The following is a 27108-nucleotide window of genomic DNA, read 5'->3' on the forward strand; positions in this document are numbered from 1 at the left end:
GCGCGTTGCTCAGTTACCGCACGTTATCGACCTATTCAGTCGTCAGCGCATTGACTCTTTTCCAAGAAAGGCGCCTCTGGCGTGTGTGGTGCTGTCGCCTGGCAGCATATCGGTCACACTAACTCCTACTCAGCGTTCGACCAGCCGCGCACTCGTGCACTGCCGTTGCAAAAATGTTTACAGTTTGCCATCTGCTGGGGTCTAGGAATCAGCTGCACCCTACGGGACATCACCAACCTGCCTTAACATTGTCCCATCGCACGCCCCTTCAAGAAAGGCGCCTCCTTCAAGAGAGGCGCCCCTGCGGCTCCCCCTACGCCATGGCCATTACCGTTATGTTGTCCTTGGTTCCCTACTGCCTGCTGCTTGCCAACGTTTCTCTTTCCCCTCTTTTTCCAGTCGCCAGAATTCAACCGGCGTGCATACCGGCCTGGCCCAAGCTTTTTGCTATGCCTACGCCCCGATCTCCGCCGTTTTCAGCTGCCATCCACAGTTATGGAGTAAGGCCATTCGGCCACTCGTCTCCCATCAAGACACTACATTCATGGCTACGTGGCGGCCGGCCTCTGTCTTGCCATACGGCTACCGCTGCCGCCGTGCGGGTGCCGCCGCCGGAGCCCGTGCGGCACTCCCTGCGGAAAGGCACTCCACTTCCAGCCGGCTGGTGCGGCGCCTAGGCACAAGCAGGGATGCATCGCTGCCCCTGGCCTCGGCTGTTGAGCGCGTATTCACAATCACCAGGCCGGCCGGCAAGCACCGCAGCCGCTAGTAGTGCTGCTTGTGGGTGTGCCAATTCATCAGCGCCGCCAGCTGCTGCTGCTGCTCGCCTCCTACCATGCACGGCAGCTCAATATCTGCCATGTCGCTCAGGGCACTAAGCAGCTCCGGGTCCAGCGCAGCCGGGGTACCCGGACGCGTGGCAGCCAGTGCCAGGATTGCGGTGGCAGGACCGCAGCTGGCGGCGAGGCTATTGATGCCGCCACGGCCCGCTGCGGCCCCCGCCAGCGTCTGCAAGTGCCCCAGCACCGCCTGTGTCGCCTGCGGCGAGAGCCAGCCCGCCGCGGTGTTACGTTCTAGCAGTTTGGCCAGCTGGCACAGCACCTTCATCTGGCTGGTGGCAGTGCCGCTGCTGGTGCTGCTGGTGTTAGCGTTGCCGCCACTGCATGATGCGAGCGCGGGTGCCCCACTGCCGCTCGCGGCTGCCCTGAGCACCACTTGCAGCGCCTCCGCTGCCCCCTTGCTGCTGCCGCCGCCCAGCTCACCGTACGACGCCAGCTGCTGCAGCCAGCCCTCCGGCACGCCACAGCCCGCCGCCGCGTACGCCTCCGCCACGCGCCGCTGAGTCCGCAGGCTGGCGTGGATGCTGCTGCTGTCCAGGTCTATGGATGACGCCAGGACGGCATGCAGCCACACCACAAAAGATGGCATATTGCCATGCTTGCGGATTTCGTTAAGCGCATGCAGCAGCTGCACGCGTGCTGGCAGCGGCATCCCGCACCGCAGGCTCGCCGCCACCGCTGCCACCGCCTCCATATCCACATCCACATCCACACCATCCTGCCGTTGCAGCCCACCAGCCCGCCAGCGAGCAGCAAGGCCGGTGTCGGTCTGCAGTGCCACGCACACCGCAATACGGGCCGTATCACCCGAGACGGGCCGTGTCTCCCTAACTGTCTTAAGTGCTGCCATGTCCTCAGGGTCTGCATGCGCTGCGGCCGCGTCGGCCAGCTCCGCAGCCAGTGTGGGCAGCCAGGGCACGTCAGCAGGCAGGTCCGTAACCGCCAGCAGCGCCTGCAGGACCCGCGCGCGTAAAGGGGCGCTCGCTGGCGCCGCCGTCGCCATGGCCATTGACTCTCGCCGCAACCCGCCCGGGATACGTGTGTCCGTGAAAAGCTCCGTGGCAAAGCAGAAGCGCAAAGCTGCCCCCGCACGGCACAGTGCCTGGACCCGGTCGAATACATCGGTGGCTGCTGCTGCTGCTACTACTGCTGCTGCTGGTTGCAGGCGGCTGTGCTCTAGGCCTCTGTTTACGTCGAACTCGTCAACTGCCACCATTTTCCGGCCGAGCGCAGCAAAGGCTTCAGCCAGCTCAACCACAGCTGGCCACCGGCCGTGCCAGAAGCTGGGGACAAAGGTGCCCCGGGGCTGCATCACGCACCGCGCGAGTAGTCTGTCCGCTGCCTGCAGCTGCTGGCGGCTGGGCACGTGACCCGCCAGCCGGCAGGCGCGCAGCAGCGCCGCAAGGTCATCGAGGGAACGCTCAGTGCTGGGCCAGCCCGCCAGTCCGTCCAATTGGGTAATGAGGCCGCCATAGGCCCCGGCAAACTTCCCGCCAGCCCCGGTGGTGCTTCCACCACAAGCAAACGCGGTGGCAGTCGCGAAGCTCGCAGCAGCGACCTGCCGCTGCAGGCCGAGCTGCACGACGCCCAGCAGCTGCGTGAAGCAAGGTAGGGAACCAACCAATCAACAAGACATGTACGCATGCACACGTGCTTGCACGGCAGCTGCGGCGGAGCGCGCGGGAGTGCGGCATGCACATGAGGTAGGGCGGTGGTCACCAGGGCATGGCTTGGCGGGGACAACTCTGGAGCGCAGGTGTTCCCTTGTTCCGCATTGTATGACACTTGAAGCAAAGAAATTTGTTGTATAGATATACCGTAAGCTAGCTTGCCCACCCACCCCACAGACACCTACCGTACCCCCTCCCACCTGCTCGTACACCGCCGCCGGGCGGGGCAGCGTCTCGGAGCACTGCTGCAGCAGCCACACCAGCGGCGGCTCCCGCACCTCCGCCGCCGCCACACGCCCATCCAGCGGGTCGGTGCGGAGGGGGCTGTAGCTGAGCCGGGGGTCTGCCGCCAGCGCCCACAGCAGGTGGCAGGGCTGGACCTTGTCGCAGCCTGCTCGGGGCATGGCGGGCAGAGGCAGGGGCTAGGCATAAGCGCGCTTGCCAAGTCGTTCAGCGAGGGGGGATTCGCGCGATGGTTCGGGAGGCACGGCAGGCGGCACCCATGCACAGGAGCCGAACCGCACCACTCACCCTTAAACACGGCCCAGCGATAGGACTGGAAGACGAAGTGCAGCGCGGGGGCGGAGAAAATGCTTGTGCCACTGCTACTGCCACTGTCCTCGTACTGCCGCGTCTCCTCCTCCCGCCAGCGCCGCTCCTGCGCCGCCCGCTCTGCCAGCACCTCCGCACAGCGCCGACGCGACAGACCCGCCTGCGAGTGGTGCAGCACACCCAGGGCGGCGGCGCAGTCCACATCGCCATCATGCTCCGCCAGTGCTGCCAGGGCCAGGTGCGCTGAGGTGATGAGAATGCCGCCGCCACCACCCTTGCCCTTCCGTGACTGCTCCTCCTGCTCCGCCTCCGCCAGCCGCGCCGCCGCCGCCACAATCCGCCGCACCCCTGGGCTGCAGTGCTGCTCCAGAATGCTCTGCACCGCCACCGGCCGCATGCGCGCAGTCGTCACCCACTCCAGCAGCGGAGGAATGGAGTCCGCAGGCAGGGGCTCAGCTGGCAGCGCTGACAGCGGCGGCGGCTCGCGTGGCGGCTCGCGGAGAGTCTGCAGCGAGAAGACCCGCTTCGCGGCGGCATTAAAGCTCTGCACCCGCGCCCGCGCCGCTTGCTGCTGCTGCGCTGCTCGTGCTGCTGCCTGCGCCTCCGGGGCGGCAGGCTCCTCGTCCTTCGGACCCACCGCCCGCGCCACACAGGCCAAACGCAGGGACCCGACCCGTCCCGCTGCTGCGGCTCCTGCCCTTGCAACGCTGCTGCTGCTGCTGTGCGGTCGGTAGCAGCCGCTCCTATCGCCGGCAGCAGCCGACAGCACCGCACAGCAGCGGGGGCGGCGAGCGCCCGCGCTGCTGCTGCAGCAAGGGCCGGCGGCCCGCAGGACTCGAGGCTTACAAATTGAAAGCATTCTTGGCCTTGTTGAATAAGCAATAAGAGTTGCTAACTTGACCTACTTCCCGCTAGCTACCGAGACCCGAGCAACCTGACCCCCAGTGACTTCCCGCCATTCGAGCTATTCACGGTTGAATCCACTTCCGCTCTCTTCGTGCCTACGGTTTGCCAATCATGACTTCAGCTGGGAATGGCGCACATCCGCATGCCCAGCAGCCGCAATGTACCGTATGGCCGTGTCGGACTTCTGCGCCAGCCGGTCTCACCAACTCCGTCGGCACCGGCACAACCTGCTGAACGTGTGCCCACCCCATCTGCCGCTCCACCTCGCCAAGCGTCCGTACCCCAAAACAGTCCACGCACGGTCCTGAATGCGGCACTTCTACATCTCCACGATGCACCTTCACCACCTCACAATCAACGCCACCTGCTCGCTCTTCCTTCCCACGACGCACTCTCTGCTTCGCGCCACCCCCCACCCACTACCTACGGCGGCGCCAGCGGCAGCTCCGAGTACGGCAGCAGCGGCGCGGCGCCCGCCAGCTGCACCGCCGTCAGCAGGTGCGCCTCCGCCTCAAAGCCGTGGCCCAGTGCGGCGGCCACACGGCCCAGCCCGTACCTGTGAGCGCGGCGGCGTGGCGCCACGTGGCAAACAGGTGGGAGCAGCAACAGTGGTTGCAGCGAGGTAAATAAAAAACATCGCAGGACGTGGTGCGAGTTTTAGGTAGCTTGGGGCAGGCGTGATGCAAGGGTGTGGGTAAGTCATTGCGGGCAACCCACGCTCCACGCTCCAACTGCTGCTGGACGCAACCCGGCCCGGCCCGGCCCGGCCCGGCCACCGCTGCGACGGGGGGGGGGGGGGGTCCTGCACGAGCCGTGGCGCGGGCGACTCACCAGCCCGCCGCCTCCGCGGGCTCGTAGCGCAGCGCCTCCGCCAGCAGGTCCCGCGCCACGGCCAGGTCGGGTCGCGAGCCGCGGCGCGCGTGCAGGGAGCCTGTTGGGGTCGGCGGCGGCGGAGGCACGGCCCGGAGGCGGCCCGGGAGTGTCAAAGCCCAGACGATCGAGGAAGAAAGAGCAGGCTTGTACATATTAGGAATGCTCAGCTCTGCATCGCTCCCTGCTACCGCTCCCTCTCCCTCCAGGCGTCCTCTCGCAACCGCCCGCCCCGCGTACCCCAGCGCCCAGACGCACCCTGCCGCAGCAGCGCTGCCGCGCAGGTGGGGTCCAGCGCCAGTGCGTCGTTGTAGGCCGCCTCTGCCGCGCCCGCCCGCCCCAGCGCCTCCTGCACGGCGCCCAGAGCGGTGCGGCTGGCGGCGGACCAGGGCGCCAGAGCCAGCGCGTGGTCCGCCGCCGCCAACGCCTCGGGCCGCTGCCCAGCGTGCGCCAGCGCCACGCCCAGCTCGCCCCACACCTGGCGCAGGCCGGTGCGTTCGGTGCGCAAGGGTTGTGATTTACGGTTACTGTGTGAGGTTTGGTGGTTTCATCAGGTGCGATCCAGTGTTTCAGCAGCTAGTATGTGTATGTCTTGAGCCGTCTCAAAAGAAAAGCACGGCGGCCAAGAGCGGTTGTGTTTGGGCTACACCAGGACTGGGCGTGTTCCATACCGTATCGGCTGTGCCTGGCAAGCGGCAATACTCCCGCACAAACCCCAGCCCCTTCGGGGCTTTGCACTCACTACCCGCCTCAGCAAGCAACACAACCAGTACCCCAACCATGACGCCGCCCCCTCCACGCACCTTGGCCAGCTCCGCATTCAGCTTGTCCAGGTTCCAGCCCGCCGGCACGTTGCCGCCCGCCGCCGCGCCGCCCGCCGCCGCCGTGGCCCAGCCCGTCAGCGCCTTCTTGGCCTGCGCCAGCGCCGCGATGGCGGCGGGTGTGTCGTCCTGCGCCGCCAGCAGCCGCGAGCGCAGCCGCAGCACCAGGCAGTCGCTCCAGAGGGGCCGGGCGGGGGCGCCGGGGCTGGACAGCGCGGCGGTGGTGGGCGCGGCGGTCAGCACCGACGCTGCCAGCTTGAATTGCCGCCTGTGAGCGTGGAGCGGAGTGGATCTTGCGGTTTGGGTGTTTGGAGAGCGAGAGGAAAGGCTGAGCGTCGTAGAGAGTGTGTGTGGTAGGGAGCAAAGGACCATGAGCGTGTGCGCGTGTTGGGGTGGCGTAAGACAGCGGCGGGTGATTGCGCGGGGGAGCAGGTTGCCGGCGGACTGCGGCGGAGTACGGGGGACAAGAATGCAAGGTGCGTGGCCGCCCGTGCAATGCAGGTGCGGCACCTCCTCCGGATGCTCACTGCTGCCCGCCTCCCCGCCCCCCCTCCCACACACACACACACACAAACTGCATCAGTCAGCCTCAAACAAGGCCCTCCGACTCCAGCCCCCGCCCTCCAACCCAATGCCCCCCGCCCATGCCCTCCACACATGCTCCATTGCCATCGCTTCCCCAACCCCAATACACAAACATACACACAGTCATACACAGTCACACACACACACACACACACACACACACACACACACACACCTGGACGACAGCAGCACCGACACCAGCACCAGGCACAGCGCCGTCACCGCCGGGGCGCCCGCCGCCGCCGCCGACGACGACGACGACCCCGCCGCCGCCGCCTGCGCGTCCTGCAGAGCCGCCCGCGCGCTGGCCATGGCGGCGGCGGCGTGCCCCGCCTCCGCCTGCAGCAGCGCCAGGCTGTAGCGGGCGCCCGCCAGGGCGGCGGGGGCGGCGCCGGCGGCTACTGCCGCGCCCGAGTCGAGTAGCACGCTCAGCAGCTGCACCGCCTCCGCCCTGGCGAGTGGGTGTGTGGGTGTGGGTGTGTGTGTGGGGGGGGGGCGCAGCAGCGGTTGTGTGGTCGATAGGGCGGTCGCTGCGCAGACCTGGACGTGTATGCCCAGCTCCAAACCCCAGCCATTCAACAGAACTGATCGCTTGCGGCTTCCACACTGGCATTCATTGCTTTGCCCGCTGTACGCCGCTTGGTGAACAAGCCGCTAGCACCACCGACTCCGTCAGCACTTCCTGCCGCAGCGCATACACGCACACGCACCTGTCGTTCTGCCGCTCGGTCTGCTGCCGCACGTGCACCCGCGCCCGCGCTCCCAGCGCCACCGCCAGCTGCACGGTGGCTGGCAGGACGTCGCCGCCGGCCGCCGCCTTGACAGCTGACCTGTGTGTAACGTTGGCGGATGGGGAGGCGGAAGTGAAGGCCGCCCCGAGTGCGTGCCAGGCGGGGCCCGAAACGACCCAAAGCCCCTTCTTGCAATGCTCCTTCAAGGCTGCTGCTTTGCCTGCAACACGCGATGCCTGCGGCGCCACCCGCGACTTCCTCCCAGCAGCTCGCCGGAGGTCCAATCGCTCGGGAGCTGCGCGCTCCGCGACGGGCAGCCCCGCACCCAACGCCAGCTTCGACCTCACCGTGCAGCTGCCACGCTCTTCTCCAGCGCCTCCGGCGTGCCCACTTGTTGCAATGCTTTCGATAGCAGCACGTTGAACGCCACATTGTGCGGGTCTTGCTCGAGCCAGGATGTCAATAGTACTTTGCACCGTTCGGGGTCTCCGTTCTGCAGAGCGGACTTTGCGACTCCTAGCCACGCATCAGCGCCGTTGGGCTTGCTCCTGGCTTCAGCAAGCATTGTAAAGACTTCAGGAAGCTTGCTTGTCGAACGCAGCGCGTCCGATATCCGTTCTAATATTGCTACTGGACTCATTTTTCCTTGACTTGTTAGTACACATGCAGGTTTGTAGGATTCAACCGACCGAAGCCAGGCAACACCCCTAGCAACTGGAGTTGGTCAACCCATGCAGCGCTCCAAGTAAGCAATTGCCTGCTTTCATAATAACACAACATATATCAAAACAACACACATGCACCCATCTCCTTCTTGCCCTGCAGTGACGGGGCCTCGCTCCCAACTCGCCTCTGCCATCGCACGCCACCCTTGCCGATTTTCCCGTCACGCTAAAGGCGCTGGGGCCCACTGCCATGGCATCCACCTCACGCCAGTAGCTGTATATTCCTCACGCGTAGATTGTTGCGCAAGGAGGAAGCTTGGGCAAGCCGCCCGGCGCGTGGCACGGCACACGATGGCCATGCCTGACTCGGGTGCCACGCAGGCCCCGGAAACATTCGTGCTCGGGCTCACGGGCTCTATAGGTGAGCGAAACACGTTGCTGGACCTTCTGCTGGGGCCTCCTTGGTGCTATGCCAGGGCAGGGCACCTGCCACGCCTGTCACCTGACCCCGCCCGCTTCTGTTGCTATGCCTGGCCAGGCATGGGCAAGAGCACAGTGTCAAATATGCTCAAGGAGGAGGGCGTGCCGGTGTGGGATGCTGATGCGGTAAGGGTGCGGTAAGGATGCGGCTTAGCTGCTACCATCCCGCATGGAGCGTCCCCAGCCTGCGTTGCTGGCGGGCCACGCAGCCTGCAGGGCGGCACCGCCAGGCCAGTTGCAACCCCTTACAACACGGGTCGTTGCTACCGCGTCGCCTCATGACAATCTGCCGGCTTCCTGTGTCTTCCAGACGGTGCACAAGCTGTACTCGGCGGGCGGGGCGGCGGTGCCGCTGGTGGAGGCCGAGTTCCCCGGCGTGGCGGTGGCAGGAGGTGGGCAGCCCAGCAGCCATCCCCGGCCGCATGCAGCGTTCGAAGTTTTGTGTCTCAGCACGGCGATGTGGTCGGGACACAGCAGTGTTGTGACCTCCGACGTGACGGGCCGGGCAGCCCGGGCTCGTGGTGCGGCTTGCGGGCGCTCGAACTGGGGCGGAGGGGGGAGGGGTGGGACCCAGGTAACACGGCTTCGGCGCGGAACGGGCATGAGGGCTCAACACCTGTCACACCCGATTGCCCAACCAGCAGACCCCATCCTGCCCCATCCTTACCTTGGCCGCCCCCGCCACGTCCGCAGCCATCGACCGGGCCGCGCTGAGCAAGTATGTGGTGGGGAATGAGGTGAGCGTGCTGCAGCCTGGGGGCGGAGCAGCCAGGGCGCATGTGGGGTGTACGGATGTGTGTGGGACGCGCGGAGCCGCGGACCGGTGCGCCCTGGCGACCGGCATAGCTTCCAGCTGGTTCCAGCCGCCGGCCATGGACACATCACACCAGGTGTATGAGGCTGGCCTGCTCCCCGCGTCAGCCTCCGCGCCGCAACGCTCCTTACCCCACACCCGCGCCGTCCCTTCGTCCCTCGCTCCCTCCCTCCCGCCTGTCTTCCCTCCCTCCCTCCTATCCCTCCCTCCTATCTTCCTCCTCCCCTCCTCTCCTCCCTCCCGCCCTCCCCTCCCATCCATCCTCCTGACACCCCCCCTCCCTCTGTTGGCCAGTCCGCTATGAGGCGGCTGGAGGGGCTGGTGCACCCGCTGGTGGCGGCGGACCGGGCGGCCTTCTTGCAGCAGGTGCGTGCGTGATGTGCGTGCGCGCCGGGTGTGAAAGAGGACACACAAGGAAGGAAGGAAACAACGTGCTGGGTTACATTCATGATTGTTTAAGAAGTGAGGGCGTAGCCAGGAAGGGGAGGGAGTGAAACAGCGGGCGCATGGCGGCATAGTGGGGAAGGGGCGTCGGAGCCTAGGTGCGTGAGTAGAGATTTTGAGGGGCTGCTGTGGCAGCGGGCAGCAAGGCCTGACATGCGGCATAGGACCAATGTTTTGGTTCCAGCTCAGTCCTTCTTTCTGGGTTTCTCGGCTTCCTCGGAAGAGCAAAACACTGTCCGCGCCTCTCGCGCCCCCTGGTGTGATATCGCGTCTGCCCCCCTCCGGCTGCACAGGTCCGTGCCTCCGGCCAGGCCCTGGCGGTACTGGACATCCCGCTGCTGTACGAGACGGGAGGGCCCAGCCGACACGGCTGCGACGCGGTGGCGGTGGTCAGCGCCGCGGCGGAGCTGCAGCGAGCGCGCGTGCTGGCGCGGCCAGGCATGAGCGAGGAGAAGCTGGCAGCCATTCTGTCGCGGCAGGTGGGCATGGGAGCTGCAAATCAGGAATGGGATTGGAATGGGCGTTGGTTGGGGGACTGGGATTAGGAATGGGAGGTTGGGATTGAGGCGGGCGGTAGTGATGACGTGGCTTTGGGGGTTGGAGGTGGGGGGTTGTACCGTACCAGGGGCCCGGGTACGGGTGCTGGTGGGAGGGTGGAAGGGGAGGAGGTATTAAGGCCAGTGTAGGCGTGTATGTATCGAAGTCCTTGATCAACGCACGCGCACACAACACACACACACGCACACATAACATGCATACAAAGGCACTCACATCCATGCAACGCAGGTGCCTGACGAGGAGAAGCGCCAGCAGGCGGACTTCGTGCTGGACACGGGCGTTGACCTGGCGGACACGCGGCGGCAGGTCGGACAGCTGGTGGCGGAGCTGCGGAGAAAGGGCGGGGCTGCTTAAGGAAGTCGCAATAGTTGCCGAGATGGTATTGGGGGTTTGGAGGGGTGCTTTGCGATGGCACGCCGTTTGGCGGGGAGTCTCGGCGCTGTGGTCCCGGAGCAGGGGGGCGAGAGTTCACGTCCAGCACCACGAAGAGGGCGTGCCGACGTCCCATTCACAGGCATGTTGGTAACAATGTTTTCTTAATGCACATGAAGAGACGTCGTTCGACGCGGTTGGCACCCTGCGTGGAAGAGAATTCTTGTGCGCATCATGCGAATCGGTCGCGCCCGCGCAATCCCGCCGTGCAGCCCACAGCTGTAATACGGCCAAGCAACACTGTTGTGTGCATACTGACTATATCCCGTCGGGTCCTGTTGTGTCCCACATCTTGCATCGTTCTCACCCCTCCCGTTTTCATTTTCTCCTCAAATCACCATGGGTGTCGACGTCGCGACTACTCGCCCTGGCGATGGTAAGGACGCTTCCGAAGCAGGGACGCGGGTGGCAGATCACTGGGCGAAATGAGGCGACTGGGTCGGCTTTGCTCCAGAGTATTGCTGGGGCATCATGCACGCGCCACGTATCGGATGGGCAGCTTGAGCTGACCAAGCCTTCCTTAGCGTCGACTCGTTTGCAGCGTGCTGCCGGGGATGCACATGCGGCCGCTGCTTGACCCTGCACAGTGCCTTGCCAGTCCTTTCAACGCGCTGCCTTCTTCGGTATACAGGCGTGAGCTTCCCCAAGACTGGCCAGACCGTGTTTGTGCACTACACGGGCACCCTGACCGACGGCAAGAAGTTCGACAGCTCCCGCGACCGTGGCGAGCCCTTCTCTTTCCGCCTGGGCATGGGCGAGGTGATCAAGGTGAGATGAGCAACTTGGTTCGCAGCTTTGCATGGCCGTCCGATAGTCGAAAGCACGTTGGGACACAGTGACGAAGGAGGAGAGTGGGGGGGGGCGGTAAGCACTTGGGGGGCGGCAGGCACTGTCACCGCCGGCACGTGTACCGCATGCGCAGCGCCGTTTACGGCACACCGCGGGAAACCTGCACAACAACCTGCCTACCTACCCTCACGCTACGCCGTTGACCGCCCCTCTTGTTGTTTCAGGGCTGGGATGAGGGCGTGGCCCAGATGTCCAAGGGCCAGCGCGCCACCCTGACCATCAGCCACGACTTCGTGAGTGTTGGGCTAGCAGAGGTCGGGCATTGCCTTAGTGCTGGGAAGGACTACCTGTAGTCAACAAGAGCGGGGCGCGGGCTGCTTTAGGGCCGGTTAGGGGCAACAGGGGCAGGGGCAGCAGGAGCGCCTGCTCCCGCCTGTTGCACATGAGGGCTGGGGGTATGAACGTATGGTAATCGGCAGTACTGGCGTGCGCCGCTGTGGTTGCTGGGGTTGCCTCTGTTTGACTGCCTTTCCCCGCACCCCTTGCTGCACAGGCCTATGGCCCCCGCGGCATCCCCGGCGTGATCCCTCCCTCGGCTACCCTGGTGTTCGATGTTGAGCTGCTGGACTACAAGTAAAGCATTTGGCTTTCGATGTCCTCCCCCGAGTTGCAAGAACGAGAGGATTTTGCAAGGCAGGAGGGAGCCGTGGAGCAACTGCCAAGTTGCATGCCTGAGGCGCAGCCGCCATGGAGCGGATTACAGCGGTGGCGGTGAATGGCGGGCGGCAAACAGGAGGGCTGGAAATAAATAAGGTGTCACGTGCCTTGGTGCGCGCGGGGTGCTCATGTTGTTGGTGAAGTTGTCGAGGTCGAATCAGACAGCTGCAAAAGCTCGCGTGTTCTTGATTTGATGGTAGTGTAACTTTCAAGCGGCTGGCCCTGTTGCACTGCGAAGGACGGCCTGGGGACACCTGAGGGATGCATGCAGACGCTGCTAAAGCACACCGTGTGGGTGTTCGGGCTTGCGCCTGTGCTTTTGGTTGCATCTCTGGCTGTTATCCTCTTCGTTTATTTCTCCTTGGTTTTGCTGGCTTGATGTTGCGTTGACGTCATGCGTGGTGCCGTGTGGGCACCGCGAGTCGGTGGTGCGTGCGATCCGCGTTGGTGGAAATCAGCGTTTGTGGACGGTGGCCTCTTGTGATGAGAGCGACACCCTGTAAATAGTTTCGTGTACACAAACACGTGGATGGTCATCTTCCTGCAGGTGCGCTGCGGCTCTGCATCGCGAGCGAGTGTGGCGTTGCGGTGTGTCTGTGTGGTGCTATCGCCTGGCCGGGCGCCCGGAGCGTGAGGAATGCGCATCAGCAAACTTCCAGCCAGCCAGCAACTTGTCGGTACAGTAACTCCGGCGTTCGACCAGCCATGCACTTCTGCTGTGCCGCTGCAAACTGTTTGCTGTCTGCTTGGGGTATGGGCGTCAGCTGCACCCTACGTGACCTCGCCAACCTGCCTCAACCAGTCAACCCTGTCCCATCACACACACACACACAAAACACGTGGATCAACCAGCATGCCGCGTGCTGCCCCACGCATTGCACGCTCGTTGTATCCCGGATGCAGCGCCCCCCGTGCCGTTGGCGATGAGAGAATACGATTTCTCTCGATGGCACGTCACTTAAATCAAGTACCGTACTAACGCCGTGCGCGCGCCTCTCATGGCATCAGTTCCTACCCTCACCAGTCACCACGCGTCCTATGACCCGCCAGTGAGTCATACAGTACGGTATACAGCGCAGCACCAAGCCACCACCCCACACAGACTGCCGCGCGCCCGCGCCCGCTTCCGCCATCATCCATCATTCAATGCCGCCCAGCAGCCCACCGCCCACGCCACTCCTGCCGCCCCTGCCTCGAGCCCCATGGTCGGCAGCTGCCCCCTCTTTTGGCCACGCTGAGACACAAACACAAACACATTCACACACACAAAGACACACGAACAAACGCCAGGCCGCCTGCCTGCCTCACGGCGAGCTCTTGGCGCCCACCAGCTTGGAGCCCCCCACCCCTGCCCCCGCCGCCCCCGCCTCCCGCCCCATGGCCGGCAGCACTGTGTCGCGGATGAAGCCCAGCAGCGCCGCGTTCACCTGGTCCGGCACCTCGTCGTGCGGGCAGTGGCCTGAGGGGGAGGGAAGCAGGGCAGGGGCGAGTGGGGCTCGGTGAAATGCGCGTTGACGGTACGTGCCACAGGGCAGAGGGATGGCGTTGTTGGAAGATGGGGCAGTGGAGGCAGAACAGGCCTCAGGTGGGTTGAAGGGTGCAAGGGCGCCGAGACATGGACAGGAGGTTTGTCTGAAGTGCGGTCGTGCGGGGGCGTGCGTGCATTGCCGGCTGCAAGCCGCCATCGCGACAACTCGCCACAGTCCACGCACTCGTCGCTCCCGCTCCCGCTTCCGCTCCCGCTCCCGCTCCCGCTCCCGCTCCCGCTCCCGCTCCCGCTCCCGCTCCCGCTCCCGCTCCCGCTCCCGCTCCCGCTCCCCCTCCCGCTCCCGCTCCCGCACTTGCCTGCCTGCAGCAGCACCACCTGCACGTTGGGGCACAGCTGGCCCATCTCCCGCGCCCGCGACTTGGCGTCGTTCAGCGGGTCCAGCGCGCCCTGCGGGGTGAGGGGGCGGGGGGCGGGGTGGAGGTTCGGGTTGCAAGGTGCGGGGCGGCGCGTGCCAAGTGGCGAGCTGGGGCGCAATGAGGTAGCGCACCAATCAACTTCTGATCCAAGCACGGCTCCAGGCCATGTGTGCGATGGCAGTTAGCCATCAGGTGTTTCAGGCCAATCCGCAAAGTAACGCATGCAAAACACACAGCAGTGCCAGTCCGCGGCAGTGCAGCAGGGCGTGCCATCACACCGGTCAATCAGCCCTTCAGCACCCCCTGCACCCACCCCCCACCCCCCCTTGTTTGCTCGCGAGTCGCGACCGAGCCCGGGCGGCGACATTTATCGCTGGCGCCGCTCGCCCTTCTTCTCCAAGACGCCGACGCCCCCTCCCATAATTATTATCGCTTGCCATGAGCCTCTGCCTGTGCTCCGCTAGTGTGGCTTGCTCCGGTTTAGTTGGGGCTGTAGCATTTACACCCTCCCCCCCTGCACCCCCCAGCATGCCCCCTCACCTGTAGCACCATGGCCGGCCCCGCGTATGCGTCCTTCACCAGCCAGTTGAGCGCGCGCGGCGGCGGCAGGTAGAACACCGCCTTGAACACATCCACCGCGCCGCTGTCACCAGCAGCCCTGTGTGGAGGGGTAGGGGTGGATGTGGGCGGGGGTTACATTCATGATTAGTTAAGTGGTAGACGGTAGACCATCTTGCGGGGGTGGGGGAGTTCATTTCAGCCCAAATATAAACGGTGGGAAAAGGGGTTGAATGCCCGCGTGGGGTTGGGGATGGTGGGTCGCATATGCCCGAGTGGGGGCGGTGGGTAGTAAATGCAGCGCTGAAGTACACCGGGAGGTCGGGAGGGGATGCGGTATGCAGGAAAGGAAGGAGGGAGGCGATGGGGCAGGAGTGCTGGCATGTCGCTTGCTGGCATGGACGCGAGCGTTGGATGCAGGCGCCGGCTGGGCACTTTAATCCGTTTGTGAGCGTGCCGTGCTGCAGCGGGGTGCCACACGGTGCACGAAACCCAACTCTCCCGCGCGCCTCCCCCGCTCTCCCCGACAGGGCACGCAGCAGGCGCATGGCGCTAAGGTTATTGAAAATGGCGAACACCTCCCCCGGGCTCTCACAACCTCCTAAAGGGAGACACAGTGTCATCATGCACAAGCGGGCGCGGGACTCTCTCCCCCCCCCTATGCCCTCCTGCCGCACCCGTACCAGCTCCTGCCGCCTGTGTGCCCCACCTGAGGATCTCGGCGGCCAGCCACTCGTCGGCCTTGGCGGGGTTGGTGGGGTACAGCCACTTGAGCGTGGAGGGCACCGTGCGCTCCAGGTACCTGGGCGGAAGCAGGGGGGAGAGCACGGGAGTGGGGGTCCCATGCATGATTGTTTAAGGCGTGTTTGGCGGGGGGACGGTGGTGAGTGGGCAGGAGGGCGCGTGAGAGCAGCGAAGGGCTGTGTGTGCGGTGGTGGCCAGGGGCACGAGGTCGTATGGGTGTACGTGAGACCTATGTAATGTGTGTGTTTGTGTTTGTGTGTTAAACACAAAACAAACGGAACAAAGCCGCCAAACACGCGTGCGCAGTTACAAACAAATACCCTACGCCGTTACCGAGCTGTGTTTATGTGTGTGAAATTGTATGTGTGCGACATTACCCCCGGGTGCCCGTCACAACCTCCCTGTTCACAACACGGGCCGCCTCACCAGAACAGCGCTGAGCTGATGGCGGACACCACCAGGGCCGGCGGCGCCTTGCGGCCCGCCGCCACCGCCGCCCTCCAGGCCTCGATGTTGAACGAGGCGTCCACCGGGCCTGTGGGATTGTGTGTGTGTGTGTGTGTGTGTGTGTGTCACACTGTTTGTGTGCGTGTGCGTACTATGTGTGTGTGTGTGTGTGTGTGTGTAATTTTGGTGTCGCTTGCAGACGAGGGCCGGGCGAGTGGCGATCATCCGGCGGCCACAAGCGCCGTGCGAGTGGGGCCGGGCACAGCCGCGAGGTAGGAGTTACGGAGCCAGGTGCTGGTCCAGGGCAGGGCCAGGTTCTGAAGCAGTCATCAACACCCGCCATGACAATCGAACGATACACCCTGTCCCCTTACACCTCCCCTATCCCTCAGCAATTCCCTCTAACTGTCCTCCACTTTCCCCTCATCCACCCCTCACCCGCGCTGTTGAGCAGCACCAGCCCCTTGACCAGGGCCGGGTAGTCTGCGGCCATGCTGCTGCTGATGAAGCCGCCGATGGAGTTGCCCGCCACAACCACCGGGCCGCCCGCCACCTGCAGGGTGAAGTCGCTGCGGGCAGGCGGCAAGAGGGAGAGGCAGGACAGAAGGCGAGCCGTTCACAGATGAATTAACGGGTACTTGCAAGTTCAGTAGATGTCCTATTTGACGGGCTCGGTGAAATTCCCCAAAGATAAGCCACCGCTTCCCCACAGGCGATGGTCTATTTTGGGATGAGCTACCCAAACCCCCACGCCAACCCCCGCTCCCCAGCTCCTGCATCACCGCCCTCCGGACGACCTCCCTCCGCCCTCATTTTCGAATAAACCCAAACCCGCCTCCGCCTCCCCTCCCCTCCCGCCCTCACCGCAGGAAGTCGCGCCACAGGTCCTGGCTGTACGGCACCGCGGCCTTCTGGCTGCGGCCGAAGCCGGGGAAGGTGGGCGCCAGCACTCGGAAGCCCGCCGCCGCCAGCGCCGCCATGTTGCCGCGCCACTGGTCGCCAAAGGCGCCGAAGCCGTGCACCAGCAGCACGGCGGGCGCGCCCGGCAGCGGGTCGGCGGGCTCGGCCACACAGTAGTCTGCGGGGGGGTTACATTCATGATTAGTTAAGGAATGGGGGGTGTTACATTCTCGGTTATTTGAGGAAGGGAAGGGGGGTTGTAGATAGGGGGGCGTCGTAAAGATGGTTGGAAAAGCGATACAAGATGCACTAAAGGCTGCAGACGGAATTGTTACCATAAGGGGGATGCGGGAGTGTGCAGCGGGAAAGCACACGGGAATGGTTCGGCGCGTGTGTGTCTTCCGGTGAGCCGTATTGTGCGTGTGCGCGTGTGTGCGTGTGTGGGTGTATAGTTTTAGGCAGCGCAAGGAATGGAACACCAGATGACAGCGTATGCCTGTCTGATCGCAAGGGTAAGGGCCCGACACCGTGCACACCGCGCCCCCCCCTACCGCCTGCCTCAGCGCCCCACCCCCCTCCCTACCCCTTCCCCCTCTCCCTCGCCCTCCCTCTCCCCCTACCCATTTCCTGCGCCACGCAACCACAGCACGCACGCACAGCACAGCACGCACCGGTGAGGCCGCCACGCCAGCGCCAGAAGTGCACCTCCACCCCCGGGGCCACTGTGCGGGCGTCGTCCAGCACCGCCAGAGCCCGGTGGAAGTCGGCCGCCTCGGCGCCCACGGCCGCCGCCACAGCCGCCGGAGAGCGCAGGCGGCGGGGCTCTACAGAACCGTACGGCCGCCCGTCAGCCACGTACGCCTGCGCGTTTTAAGGATGGGGTGGGGCGTGTCGTTTCTGGCGAGGGGCGGATCAGGGATTGCAAAACAGCTGTCGCCTCCTTCCTTCATGACCGCCGACGTCAGTCACACCACCCACCTCTTTGAACACGCGCCGCACGCTGAGGGTGCCGAGCGCCTTGGCGGTGCCGAACAGCCCTGTGTGCGCGTGGGCGGAGGGAGACGCGGCAGGGGCAAAAACGAAGGGATTGGTGGTCAAGAGCGGTGAGAAAGAACGTTGTCGTAGTGCGGCATGTAAGCCGGGGCGGCGCATCGTGTTGAAGAAGGCCACTCGGTGAACTGCCTCCAGTCTGTCAACTGCATCATCATCGGAGGTTTGCTCAAATTGTCAGATGCCGTACTTCGCGCGCACACACACACACACATTGTTGTTTTTTTGACACACACACACACGCACAGTCACACACACGCACACGCACACGCGCAAACACACACGAACAGACATACACATACACATACACACACGTGCCATACCTGTGAAGGGCGCGCCATCCACGCCCGGCCGCCGCAGCGCCTCCACCTCCTCATCGATGGACACAGAGGCGGAGGCGGGCTGCGCGGGGGCGGCCGGCGCGGTGCTGCAGGCGGCAGGTCCGGGAAGGCGGGCAGCAGCACCATCACATGGCTCAGACAGCGTGCGAAACCTACGTCACGGGGCCCGGTGGCGCCCGCTGGCCCCCGCTGGGGCACATGCGACTCGTAGCGAAGGCCCAACTCCCCAAACACGATGACCACACAAGTCCCAACTCCTCCCGCATCACTGCCGCTGCCCCCGTCAGGTGATCGCTCACCCCAGGTACATACGCAGCAGCTGCAGGGGGCTCTCCGGCGCCGCCGCCAGCCGCCGCGCCAGCTGTGTGTCCACACTGGCCGCCGCCGCGTCAATGGCGGCGCGCGCCACCGCCGTCACGCCGCCGTCGCCGCCGCCATTGGCGGCTAGCGCCGCTAGAGCCGCCTCGGTCAGCAGCGTGCGCAGCTCATCGGCGGTGGGGATGGCGCCTGCGGAGTCAACCGCAGTGCGGAGGGCGGAGGAGTTGGGGGTTAGGAAAGTACCGAAGTAGGGAAGGGCTGCGCCTGCGCTGTGCCGCGCCTGTGCTGTGCTGTGCTGCGCTGAGAAGCGCGGAGGCTCACCAACAATCACACTCAGAGAGGAGACCTTGTGCTCTCTAATGACGTAACGCAGGAGGCAGGCACGCCCAGGCAGCCGGTAACAGCAAGCACACAGAGGCGGAACAGCAAGGAAGGATCCCGCGGCAGACAGGCATCCCAATCCACCTGGCTCAACACCCGAGGGCAGCGGCGGCAGCGCCGATGGCGGCGGCAGCGGCTCCGCAGGCGGACCGCGCTTGTCCTGTCCCCACAGACATGCACAGCACCGCACACACGGCCATCAGCTAGCGCATTCCAACAGGTGCCTGCTTGACGCGTGGAGTTGCGCTTTGGTCACGCCGACACCCCTTGCCCACGAACTAACCCCTCTGCCTGTCCTGTCCACAGACATTAAACGTCTATCAGCTAGTGCATTCCAGTGCACTGGGTTCTGTTTAGTTTGGATATCTACAACCCTCCTCCATTCTCTCCTGCCTCCCCTGCCTCTCTTGCCCTGCTCCTCTCACCCGCCACGTCCGGTAGCGGTTGTCGAACCTCTCCGCCGGCCACAGCGGCGCAGTCCAGCTGAACGCCACCGGGCCGCCGGCCTGGGCAGGACCGCCCTGCTGGCCCAGCGCCGCCAGCGCCCGCTGCGCCGGCTGCCGGTACCTGCAGCGTCGCCGGGCGACAGGCGGGGACGGTATTGTGAATTTGCTTGTGCGAGTGGGATTTGTTCGGCGTGAAAGTACCTGTGACGCCCCTGAAGCAGAAATTTAGCTCGCCACACGCCGCGTGTAGGGCTGTGGCGCCATTGCCCTGGTGCCGAACCCAGTGTCACCCTGACCCGCACCCTCAGCCGCCCGACCACTCACCGCACCTCCACCTCATCCTCCGTCACCACCGCCGCCGCGCCGCCGCCGCCGCCGCCGCCACTAGCCGCCGCCGCCGCCGCCTCCGGCAGCTGCTGCTCCCAGGCGCCCAGCCGCACCACCAGGTCGGAGCCCAGGGCGCGCAGCTCGGACCGCAGCCGCTGCAGCGCCGAGGACAGGGCTGTGGGCAGGGCGGGAGAGGGAGGGGGCGTGAAGGGAGCGGGCGGTAGAGGGCGAGTACTCCTTCCCTGGCTGCCTAACAAGCCACCTACCTACCGGTGGTCTCCATGAGGGTCCATGTCGAGCTCACCCCTCCCTCCCTCCCTCTCCTTTGACCTCCCACTCACCCTCCGGCCCGCCCGGCATGTACGCCAGGTGCGACAGCCGCTGTGGATCCAGCACGTAAAGCGGCAGCAGCGCCCGCCCAGACCCGGATCCGGAGCCGGATCCAGATCCAGTACGACAGGCGGCGGCTGCTGCCGTCAGCCCCGGGTGGTCGTCCAACCGCAGGTCGTTCCGGAACCAGACCAGAACGGGTCCAGCGGCGCTGTGAGCTAGGGCGGACGCGGGGTCGCGCATGAGCTCCGAAACGTCGCGGCTGCTGGTATGGGTTACGGTGGTTGCGGGGGCGGCGGGGGATGGGGAGGAGCTGGAGGCCAGGGTTTGGACGGCACGGGAGGCGGTGCGCGGGGCGGGCTGGCACGCCCAGCGCGCCGGGCTGCCTGCGGGGCGTGCGGCAGCGCTGGGCACTGCGTGCGCGGCCTGGGGCAATGGTGCGGATTGGGCAGGGGCGCGGATTGAACAATGGCACGGATTAGGGGCACGGAATGTGGGGTGAGGGGGGCACGGGGTGAGGGAGAGCCCTGACCCTGACGGGCGGAAAAGGCGTGTGGTCGGAGGAAGAGTTGGCCCCGCTGTGAAGTACACTGCGCACGCACCTAATAATGCGCATCACAACAATGCGAGCTTTGAATATGCAACGCACCGTTTGCATGGCCTGTGCAAGACGGTGGCCAGCTGCGCGAGCCTGTGCATGCCCCGCAACACTCGAGCTCGCCAAACGCCCGCCCTGTATCGGCGCCCCCAGCTGCTGCTGCATTTGGGGTGCCACTAACATGGCGACACTGCTACTGTGGGATGTTGTGTGCGCGTGTGTGTATTATGATAAAGGTAGTCTTGTAAGCGTTACGTCGCTCGTTTGAGAAGGCTCGCTTTGCCACAAGCAAAGCAACTATCTCAATTTCTATAGGGTTTTGGGACTGGAGAAAATAACTATCGCTATGATTGCCTCGGGCTTGCGCAAGCAGGGCGCAACCACGGCCTAGACGCCGCTACTCCTCCATATATGCTATGTTTGGCTTGTGTAATGCTTGTAATGGTTTGCAACATTAGAAAAGCAGGGCTAGTGCAGACCCATGGGCCAAGGAGCTTTTTTGCAACCTTTGGCTTTAAATTCAGCCTGAATACTTGATGCAATCTCTGCTGTGCCCATCTGTTGGGCCTGAGTCTAGCACGGATGGACGTCGACCGCAATCCAGTTTTAAACTCTGCCATTTAGAGGCGTTGCAGCCCTGTTTGGTATGAATGCGTCCAATATCTACTTAAGAACTCATACTTACAACTCAAACCTTGGTGTTATTGAGCCAGCGACAAGACTCCAGCTGGGCTTCCTCGCAGACGCGCCGAGAATGAACCCCGACAGCGCTGATGTGCTACCGGTGTTTGATATAGGCTCCGTGCTTGGCAAGCACCCCGAGTCATACAGCGCGGAAGATTTTGCCCTTTGCAAGGGCGTTGCGGAGTGCCTGCACCAAACTGGGTGTCTCATCGTAAGTTGTATTGGTAGCGAAAATAGTGCGTGTGGAAAGCGAGCACTTTTTGCGTTGGGAGGGGTTTGGGGTTTGAAAGAGTCCGGACAGGCTATATGACGACTCCCCCCCCCCCCCCCCCCGACTGCAGGTCCACGACCCGCGAGTGCCTGCCGACATGAACGACCAATTCCTCGACCTGCTGGAGCGCTATTTTGGGCAGGTTTGTGTCTACGTGCCCGTGTGTGCGGGATGAATGGGCGGGTGGGTGGATGGATGGGAGACTGAGGCGAATAACGCGTAACTAAGGCTGGCAACTAAGGCTGGCAACGCCACGGAACACGCACCGGCAGACGTCCCTGCTTCCGTCTTGAGTCTTCCGTATCCGCCTTTCCATTAGACTCATTGCTGCTGGCGCTCATGCCGTCGAGCATGCTGACCAGTTTTAGGGGCAACAGGGGCAGCACAGCAGTGCACTCTTCACTGATGTATCTCGGCCACCACCCTGGTGTGCGTCCCCCCTCCCCACCCCCACTTGCCGCACACAGCCCACAGAGCGCAAGCTGGAAGACTGCCGGCCCAGCCTGGACTACCAGGTGTGTGTGTGTGTGTGTGTGTGTGTGTGTGTGTGTGTGTGTGTGTGTGTGTGTGTGTGTGTGTGTGTGTGTGTGTCTTGTGGGGATACAAAGACAGTTTAAACAAAAAGCGCAGAGGCATGTCGCGTGCGTGCACACGCAATTGCGAACGCATGTGCTTGTACGCCATGTCCGCACAGGCAAGCAGGACAAGGCGGCTGAATGCCTGATGCACGTAGCTACTGTGGTGCTAGTGCCCCAGTGAGGGCATGCATCCTACCAGCTCCCTGAAAGTGATTCATGACAACCTGCGCCTTGCACTTGATGAAAGTGGAGTCATGGCGGCCCTTGCCTTGCACGAACGCATTCACAGGTGGGCGCCACACCGCCGGGAACGGAGGTGCCCCGCTGCGTTGTGGTGAGTGCGGAGTGGGCGCGGCCTGCTGCATTGTTGTCGGAGTGGAGTGGTGACTGGGGCCCGGCACGCAGGCCTTGGTTCCTGTCCGCTGGGGTCACGCCACTTGCCTCCCCGCGCTCGGCCTCCCCCTCCCACACTGCCGACCTCACACGCACGCCCACAGGACGCGGCGCTGCAGGAGCAGCTGAGGCGGCTGCAGGCGGGCAACCAGGCCACCACGCCCACCGGGGCAGGTGCGGGCCCCCGAGGGCCGGGAATGCTGCGGGTTGCGGGTCGGGTCGGGAGCGCTCATGACATGTCCCGAGTACGACCGGGCTGTGCACTTATGCAGTGTGCATGGGAGCGACTTCACACGCCCAGTTGTGATGCTCACGCACACACGCGCGCGTGTCATCACATTCATATGCAACTCCGCAGATGCGAAGTGGCGCTTCATGTGGCGGGTGGGGCCGCGCCCCGCACACACGGCCTTCCCTGAGCTTAACGCGGAGCCGGTGGTGCCCAAGGTGCGGCGGCGGTGGGGGCATGGCCCTGGTGGCACGTGATTGCCGGGAGTACCTTGTTCAGGGGAACTTAACCAGACCAAGCCGAACTAGCGGGCTGGAGGCTCTGAGCAAACATTGGCAGGGTGGAGCCGAGCCAGCACGTGCACGGGCTCTTTGGTGCACGCACGAAGTTCCAATGTACAACGCGAACGCACCGGTACTCCTTGTTTAGCTCTCGAATGTCGGTCCTTTTTTGTCGTTGCGTGCTGTCACTGCCGCTGCGCCCGCAGGCCTTTCCCGAGTGGCGCGCGGTGATGGACGGCTGGGGCGCGGCGCTGCTTGGGGCGGCCACGGCGGTGGCGGGGCTGGCGGCGGTGGGGCTGGGGCTACAGCCGGCAGCGCTGCAGGTGAGCGGGGGCGGGGCGGTGCAGTGCGAGGAATGCAGGGAGGGCGAAGCAGGGATGCGACTGTCAAGGACCCGCAGCCACCTAACCACGCGTTAGTAGGCATGCCATGATGCGGTGTAGTCACGTGTCCGCTCCTGACGCCCATTCCTTCCAACCCCTTCCCCAACCCGCCGCCCTGCCGCCGCCGCATCCCCCACTACGGTACTGCTGATGCAGGAGCTCATGTGTGGTGGCCCGCACCTGCTGGCGCCCACGGGGTCGGACCTGGACGTCAACAGCCGCACAGGGGGGGTGCTGGCGGGGTGAGCGGCGGGGTTGGGCAGGTGGATGGATGCTTGGGGACCAGGGAGGGCAGCAGCAGCAAGTCGCAGTTGCTCAAGGGCTCAGCCCATGGGCTCAGCCCTTGCTGCATCTTCACGTAATACGGGCTTTCCCTACCTGACTAAACCTACCAACGCCCCTTCCATCACGGCCTTCGTGCGCTCGTCGGCCACCTTTCCCTGGCGCCACAGCTACCACTACGGTGAGCGCCCGTGCTGCCGCCTCGTTTGCTCGCCTGCCTGCCGCGCTTCCCTGCCTGCCCGCCTCCTGGCAGCCTCAGCTGGCTCCTCCCCCCTTCTTAATGCGCGCTGTGCTGCCGTGTCCGCTGGCGCCCGTACCGCTGCCAACTTGACACCATCTCACACGCCACGCCTCTCCTCCCACTCTCACCACCACCCCGCCCCCCACCCCGCCCACCCCTGCCTGCCCCTGTCTTCACCGCCCTGACAGACCTGAACCTGTTGACGGTGCACGGGCGCTCGCGCTTCCCGGGGCTGTACGTGTGGCTGCGGGACGGGCGGCGGGTGGCGGTGCGCATCCCGGCCGGCTGCCTGCTCATGCAGGTGGGGGTGGGGGGCTGATGGGAGGGCTGATGCAGGTGGGGGCGGAGATACCTGCCGAGACAGAGCAGCGCCTCTGGCAGCAGGCAGCAGCGTTGGTGTGGCTGGCAGTCATGCCTGGCGCGCATGTCAGGAAAGCGGCGCTTTTCCACCTTGGCAGGCGGGGTGACGGGCGACCATACGGCAGTGCTGCAGAGTGTTGATGTCCTCTATTTTGTGTAGAGTGCACCCGGTAATTTGGTTGATTTTTGTCATGACTCACGCGTGCAATTGCTGTGCTTGTCGTCGGGCCCGGCAGGCGGGCAAACAACTGGAGTGGCTCACGGGCGGCCACATCCGGGCAGGCATGCACGAGGTGAGCAAGCCCCGCGGCGCCATAAGAACACATGCTCTGCCTTGTTGTGCTTGGCTCAGTCTGGAGCGGCTCCAGGGACTGATTAAGCACATGGCATGTCAACAAAACCTTTACCATGTTATGCGGGTGCCTCGGGCTCAAGCCAAAGCATAAAAGCAGCAGCTGCAAAAGCACTCAACCGCCTTTTGTCTGTCTACCGTTACGGGCCTCGGTTGCGCAGGTGGTGGTGACGGAGGCGACGCTGGCGGCGGCGGACGCGGCGCGCGCGGCCGGCCGCTCCACCTGGCGGGTGTCCTCCACAGTGTTCACGCACTGCTGCAGTGACGCGCTACTGCGGCCGCTGGGGCGATTTGGGGAGCAGGCTGCGGCGCAGCAGCAGCCGCAGCAGCAGCAGCCGCAGCAGCAGCAACAGCAGGAGGCAGTGGGCGGCGCTGCAGGGGAAGCGGCCGGCTCCTACCCAGCCATGAAGGCTGGCGAGCAGGTGGGAGAGGCGTAGGTGGTGTGGACTTGCAGCGGAGCATTGGCATGGCTTTGCGTGCTGCGTGGTTTGCCTCTGGTGCTGGTGGATGCCTCACACGGTTTCCCCAGGTTGCTGGTTATCGGATACCGGTATGCTGGCCCTTGCACGGGATTCTGCCGCTGCTGGTGTCATTCCCGCGCCCCCGCCTCTCACGCGCTAACACTTGGGCGTCCGATCCCGGCTTTGCACGCTCTTGTGACACGTGCACAGGTGCAGCGCGAGCTCGAGGCCATCTGCCTGCGCAAGGTGGGTGCCGACGCCACCAACGTAAGCTGCCCCGGCAGCGGCGGCAACAGCGGTGCCAACAGCGGCTGCAGCAGCGGGAGTGGCAGCGGCAAGGGCGAGGGGCTGGGTGTGGGCAGCAGCCGCGCTGGCAATGGGGTGAGCAGCAGTGGCAGCGGCCTGGCGGGGCCGCACACGACCGCGACGGGCGTGGCTGTGGCCGGCAACCGGTGACGCGGCAGATACCGTACAGCGTAATTATAGTTGGGAGGGCTTGTCGCTTAACGTATGTTTTGGAGGCTACGCTGTGGCCCTACGCAACGGTGTCAGGTGACAGTATTCATGAGTGTGCCTTGTTCCGGGCCAAGCATTCTTGGCCACGGTAGGGCATTAAGTACGTAGCGTGGGCGGTGTTACATGTAGTTGCTTCGGTTTCCGTTGTGATGTACCGTGATGTGAGGTTAGGGACATCAGGGATACTGACATATCAGGGCGACATGTCCATGTCGGGGCACCGTTTACTGCAACTGGGGTTCTCTTGTGGTATGGCTTTTGGAACACCAGTTACTGACCTGATTAACAGTGTAACGCTGGTGTGTGAGCGTGCGCTACAATGCGGGTTTGGCCTGGCCGGTTGGAATGCACGTCTCAGGGCGTGCCTGAGCATGACTGGCCCGAATGGTGTTTGACGAGATCCTAGCAGCCCATACTGCCTAGCCCATACTACCCTGCCTCGACGCGGCCCAGGGTTTATCTGGGCGCTTCATTGCGCTAAGCCAATCAAGTCGTCAAGCACATTGTGGCGTGAGAGCCGCCTCACCCCGGGTAGCGCACGTGCTTCGAGTGCTGTGCGGCAGTGGGGTGTTTGATGGAACAGGAGCAGAAGTGGTGGAGTGTAGACATGCTACAGCGGCTAGCCCTAGGAGTGCGGCGAACAAGAGCTGCGTTGCGGGGAAACAGGCGGACAGTCGGGGCGGTGCGGCCTGACGTGGCCGTGGCGGGGAAGGGAAGGCGAATGGCAGTCATGGGGACGTTACGGCTCGATGAAGCATGGCGTGGAGGTTGTGTGGTGGCCAGGGGGACAATGCTGTCTCACGTCTCATCTTGTAGACTTGTAGTGTCAGGTATCCGGTGCAACAGTAATCGTTATTTCCTGCATGCCCTCGCAGCGCTCACCTTGCTTACCTTCAACATTGTAGTTGCTTACCGACTGTCACTCCGTAGGCGCGCAGGCCACACAGGCGGGGGGCGGGTACGCAGGGGGAGCACCGTTCATCATACTCATCCGCAGGGCTCTCTGAGGGGGTCATATTGGAGCACTGCGACGAGCAATGCGAGCCAGCATACCGACTGGGTTCAGGGACAAGGGTTTCCTGCATAGCGCCCGCATCAATCAAGCTGAGTCAAGGGAGGCTGGGGCTGCAAGGGGGCCCCCGGCCAGGGGGGGGGGGTAGAAAACAAAGTGCCAGACCCCATGCCCCGAAATCCCCCGGGACCCCCCTTGAGGGGACGACCGACCCCCCGACTGACAAAACCTTGTTGTTCAGGGGTTAAAACCCCTCCATTTTGTACCAAAGTGGTGTCAATCGACTCCTCTTGGCGAGCACTATCACTCCGTGCCATCAGCGGTCCTGTTCTGAGACTTCCGTCACGGGCGGGATCCTATCCATGGAAATCCCCTCGACCCAGACCACCCCGCGCTCAACTCTCTGCCGCGTGACGAATGGACAATGTGCATCGGTAGCTCTGTTAGACATGAACTCATGCGCACCAGCACTTCAGAGCCCAGCTGTGTCAGTGCGCATGTGTTGAATGTGGAGCGATGTCCCGACATGTCCACGCCCGGACGCGCAACTTAGCCCTCCCACGCTTTGTTTGTGCTTATTACGTCATAACGTGCACATATGAGCCTCGTAATGCTGCGTTTGCCCCCTAGTTCTGCTTGTGGGGCGCTTCCCGAAATCCACCAGGATGGGCTCCCGAAACCCGACGGACCCCCAGGGACGAGGACCGACCCCCTCACCAGACACCCCCTTAAAGAACTAAAAGTACGTACATAATGCTCTCCTAAAGCTCTGTAATTTTGAGCATGGGGTAAGAACCTGAGCTTTCTACCCCCCCCCCCCTGCCCCGGGTGTGTGTGGAGGGGGCCT

General features: G+C 64.2%; 6 protein-coding genes across 6 annotated transcripts; 3 read left to right on the plus strand and 3 right to left on the minus strand.

Moving 5' to 3' along the window:
* Positions 1–165: 165 nt before the first annotated feature.
* CHLRE_13g586150v5 (uncharacterized protein) lies at positions 166–3488 on the minus strand. Its single transcript, XM_043069670.1, has 3 exons — positions 3041–3488; positions 2710–2900; positions 166–2433 (listed from the first exon to the last, which is right to left on the minus strand). The coding sequence occupies exons 1-3, from the start codon at positions 3456–3458 to the stop codon at positions 766–768; spliced, it is 2277 nt and encodes a 758-aa protein (XP_042917645.1). The 5' UTR covers positions 3459–3488; the 3' UTR covers positions 166–765.
* Positions 3489–3891: 403 nt separating this feature from the next.
* CHLRE_13g586200v5 (uncharacterized protein) lies at positions 3892–7648 on the minus strand. The gene is made up of 7 exons (XM_001693808.2): positions 7322–7648; positions 6954–7073; positions 6419–6694; positions 5641–5926; positions 5096–5315; positions 4799–4898; positions 3892–4523 (listed from the first exon to the last, which is right to left on the minus strand). Exons 1-7 carry the CDS (start codon positions 7537–7539, stop codon positions 4391–4393), a joined length of 1353 nt encoding a protein of 450 aa, XP_001693860.1. The 5' UTR covers positions 7540–7648; the 3' UTR covers positions 3892–4390.
* A 110-nt stretch (positions 7649–7758) lies between these two features.
* On the plus strand, positions 7759–10580 carry CHLRE_13g586250v5 (uncharacterized protein). The gene is made up of 7 exons (XM_001693562.2): positions 7759–8060; positions 8178–8245; positions 8430–8511; positions 8813–8856; positions 9228–9299; positions 9671–9856; positions 10164–10580. The coding sequence occupies exons 2-7, from the start codon at positions 8180–8182 to the stop codon at positions 10287–10289; spliced, it is 576 nt and encodes a 191-aa protein (XP_001693614.2). The 5' UTR covers positions 7759–8060; positions 8178–8179; the 3' UTR covers positions 10290–10580.
* Positions 10581–10629: 49 nt separating this feature from the next.
* Positions 10630–12393, plus strand: CHLRE_13g586300v5 (uncharacterized protein). Its single transcript, XM_001693563.2, has 4 exons — positions 10630–10743; positions 10999–11135; positions 11381–11449; positions 11710–12393. The coding sequence occupies exons 1-4, from the start codon at positions 10707–10709 to the stop codon at positions 11791–11793; spliced, it is 327 nt and encodes a 108-aa protein (XP_001693615.1). The 5' UTR covers positions 10630–10706; the 3' UTR covers positions 11794–12393.
* Positions 12394–12540: 147 nt separating this feature from the next.
* Positions 12541–20528, minus strand: CHLRE_13g586350v5 (uncharacterized protein). Its single transcript, XM_043069671.1, has 16 exons — positions 20270–20528; positions 19632–20046; positions 19288–19465; positions 18943–19084; positions 18602–18677; positions 18118–18325; positions 17801–17904; positions 17406–17464; positions 17099–17288; positions 16392–16605; positions 15966–16096; positions 15507–15615; positions 15046–15138; positions 14319–14436; positions 13719–13809; positions 12541–13332 (listed from the first exon to the last, which is right to left on the minus strand). Exons 1-16 carry the CDS (start codon positions 20399–20401, stop codon positions 13178–13180), a joined length of 2415 nt encoding a protein of 804 aa, XP_042917646.1. The 5' UTR covers positions 20402–20528; the 3' UTR covers positions 12541–13177.
* Positions 20529–20658: 130 nt separating this feature from the next.
* On the plus strand, positions 20659–26110 carry CHLRE_13g586400v5 (uncharacterized protein). The gene is made up of 13 exons (XM_001693564.2): positions 20659–21113; positions 21244–21315; positions 21641–21688; positions 22041–22085; positions 22249–22318; positions 22503–22591; positions 22861–22977; positions 23194–23279; positions 23490–23500; positions 23749–23861; positions 24157–24213; positions 24434–24694; positions 24944–26110. Exons 1-13 carry the CDS (start codon positions 20973–20975, stop codon positions 25187–25189), a joined length of 1356 nt encoding a protein of 451 aa, XP_001693616.2. The 5' UTR covers positions 20659–20972; the 3' UTR covers positions 25190–26110.
* The last annotated feature ends 998 nt before the right edge of the window (positions 26111–27108 follow it).

Source organism: Chlamydomonas reinhardtii, chromosome 13 (genome assembly GCF_000002595.2).
Source record: "Chlamydomonas reinhardtii strain CC-503 cw92 mt+ chromosome 13, whole genome shotgun sequence".
NCBI classification, from domain to species: Eukaryota; Viridiplantae; Chlorophyta; class Chlorophyceae; order Chlamydomonadales; family Chlamydomonadaceae; genus Chlamydomonas; species Chlamydomonas reinhardtii.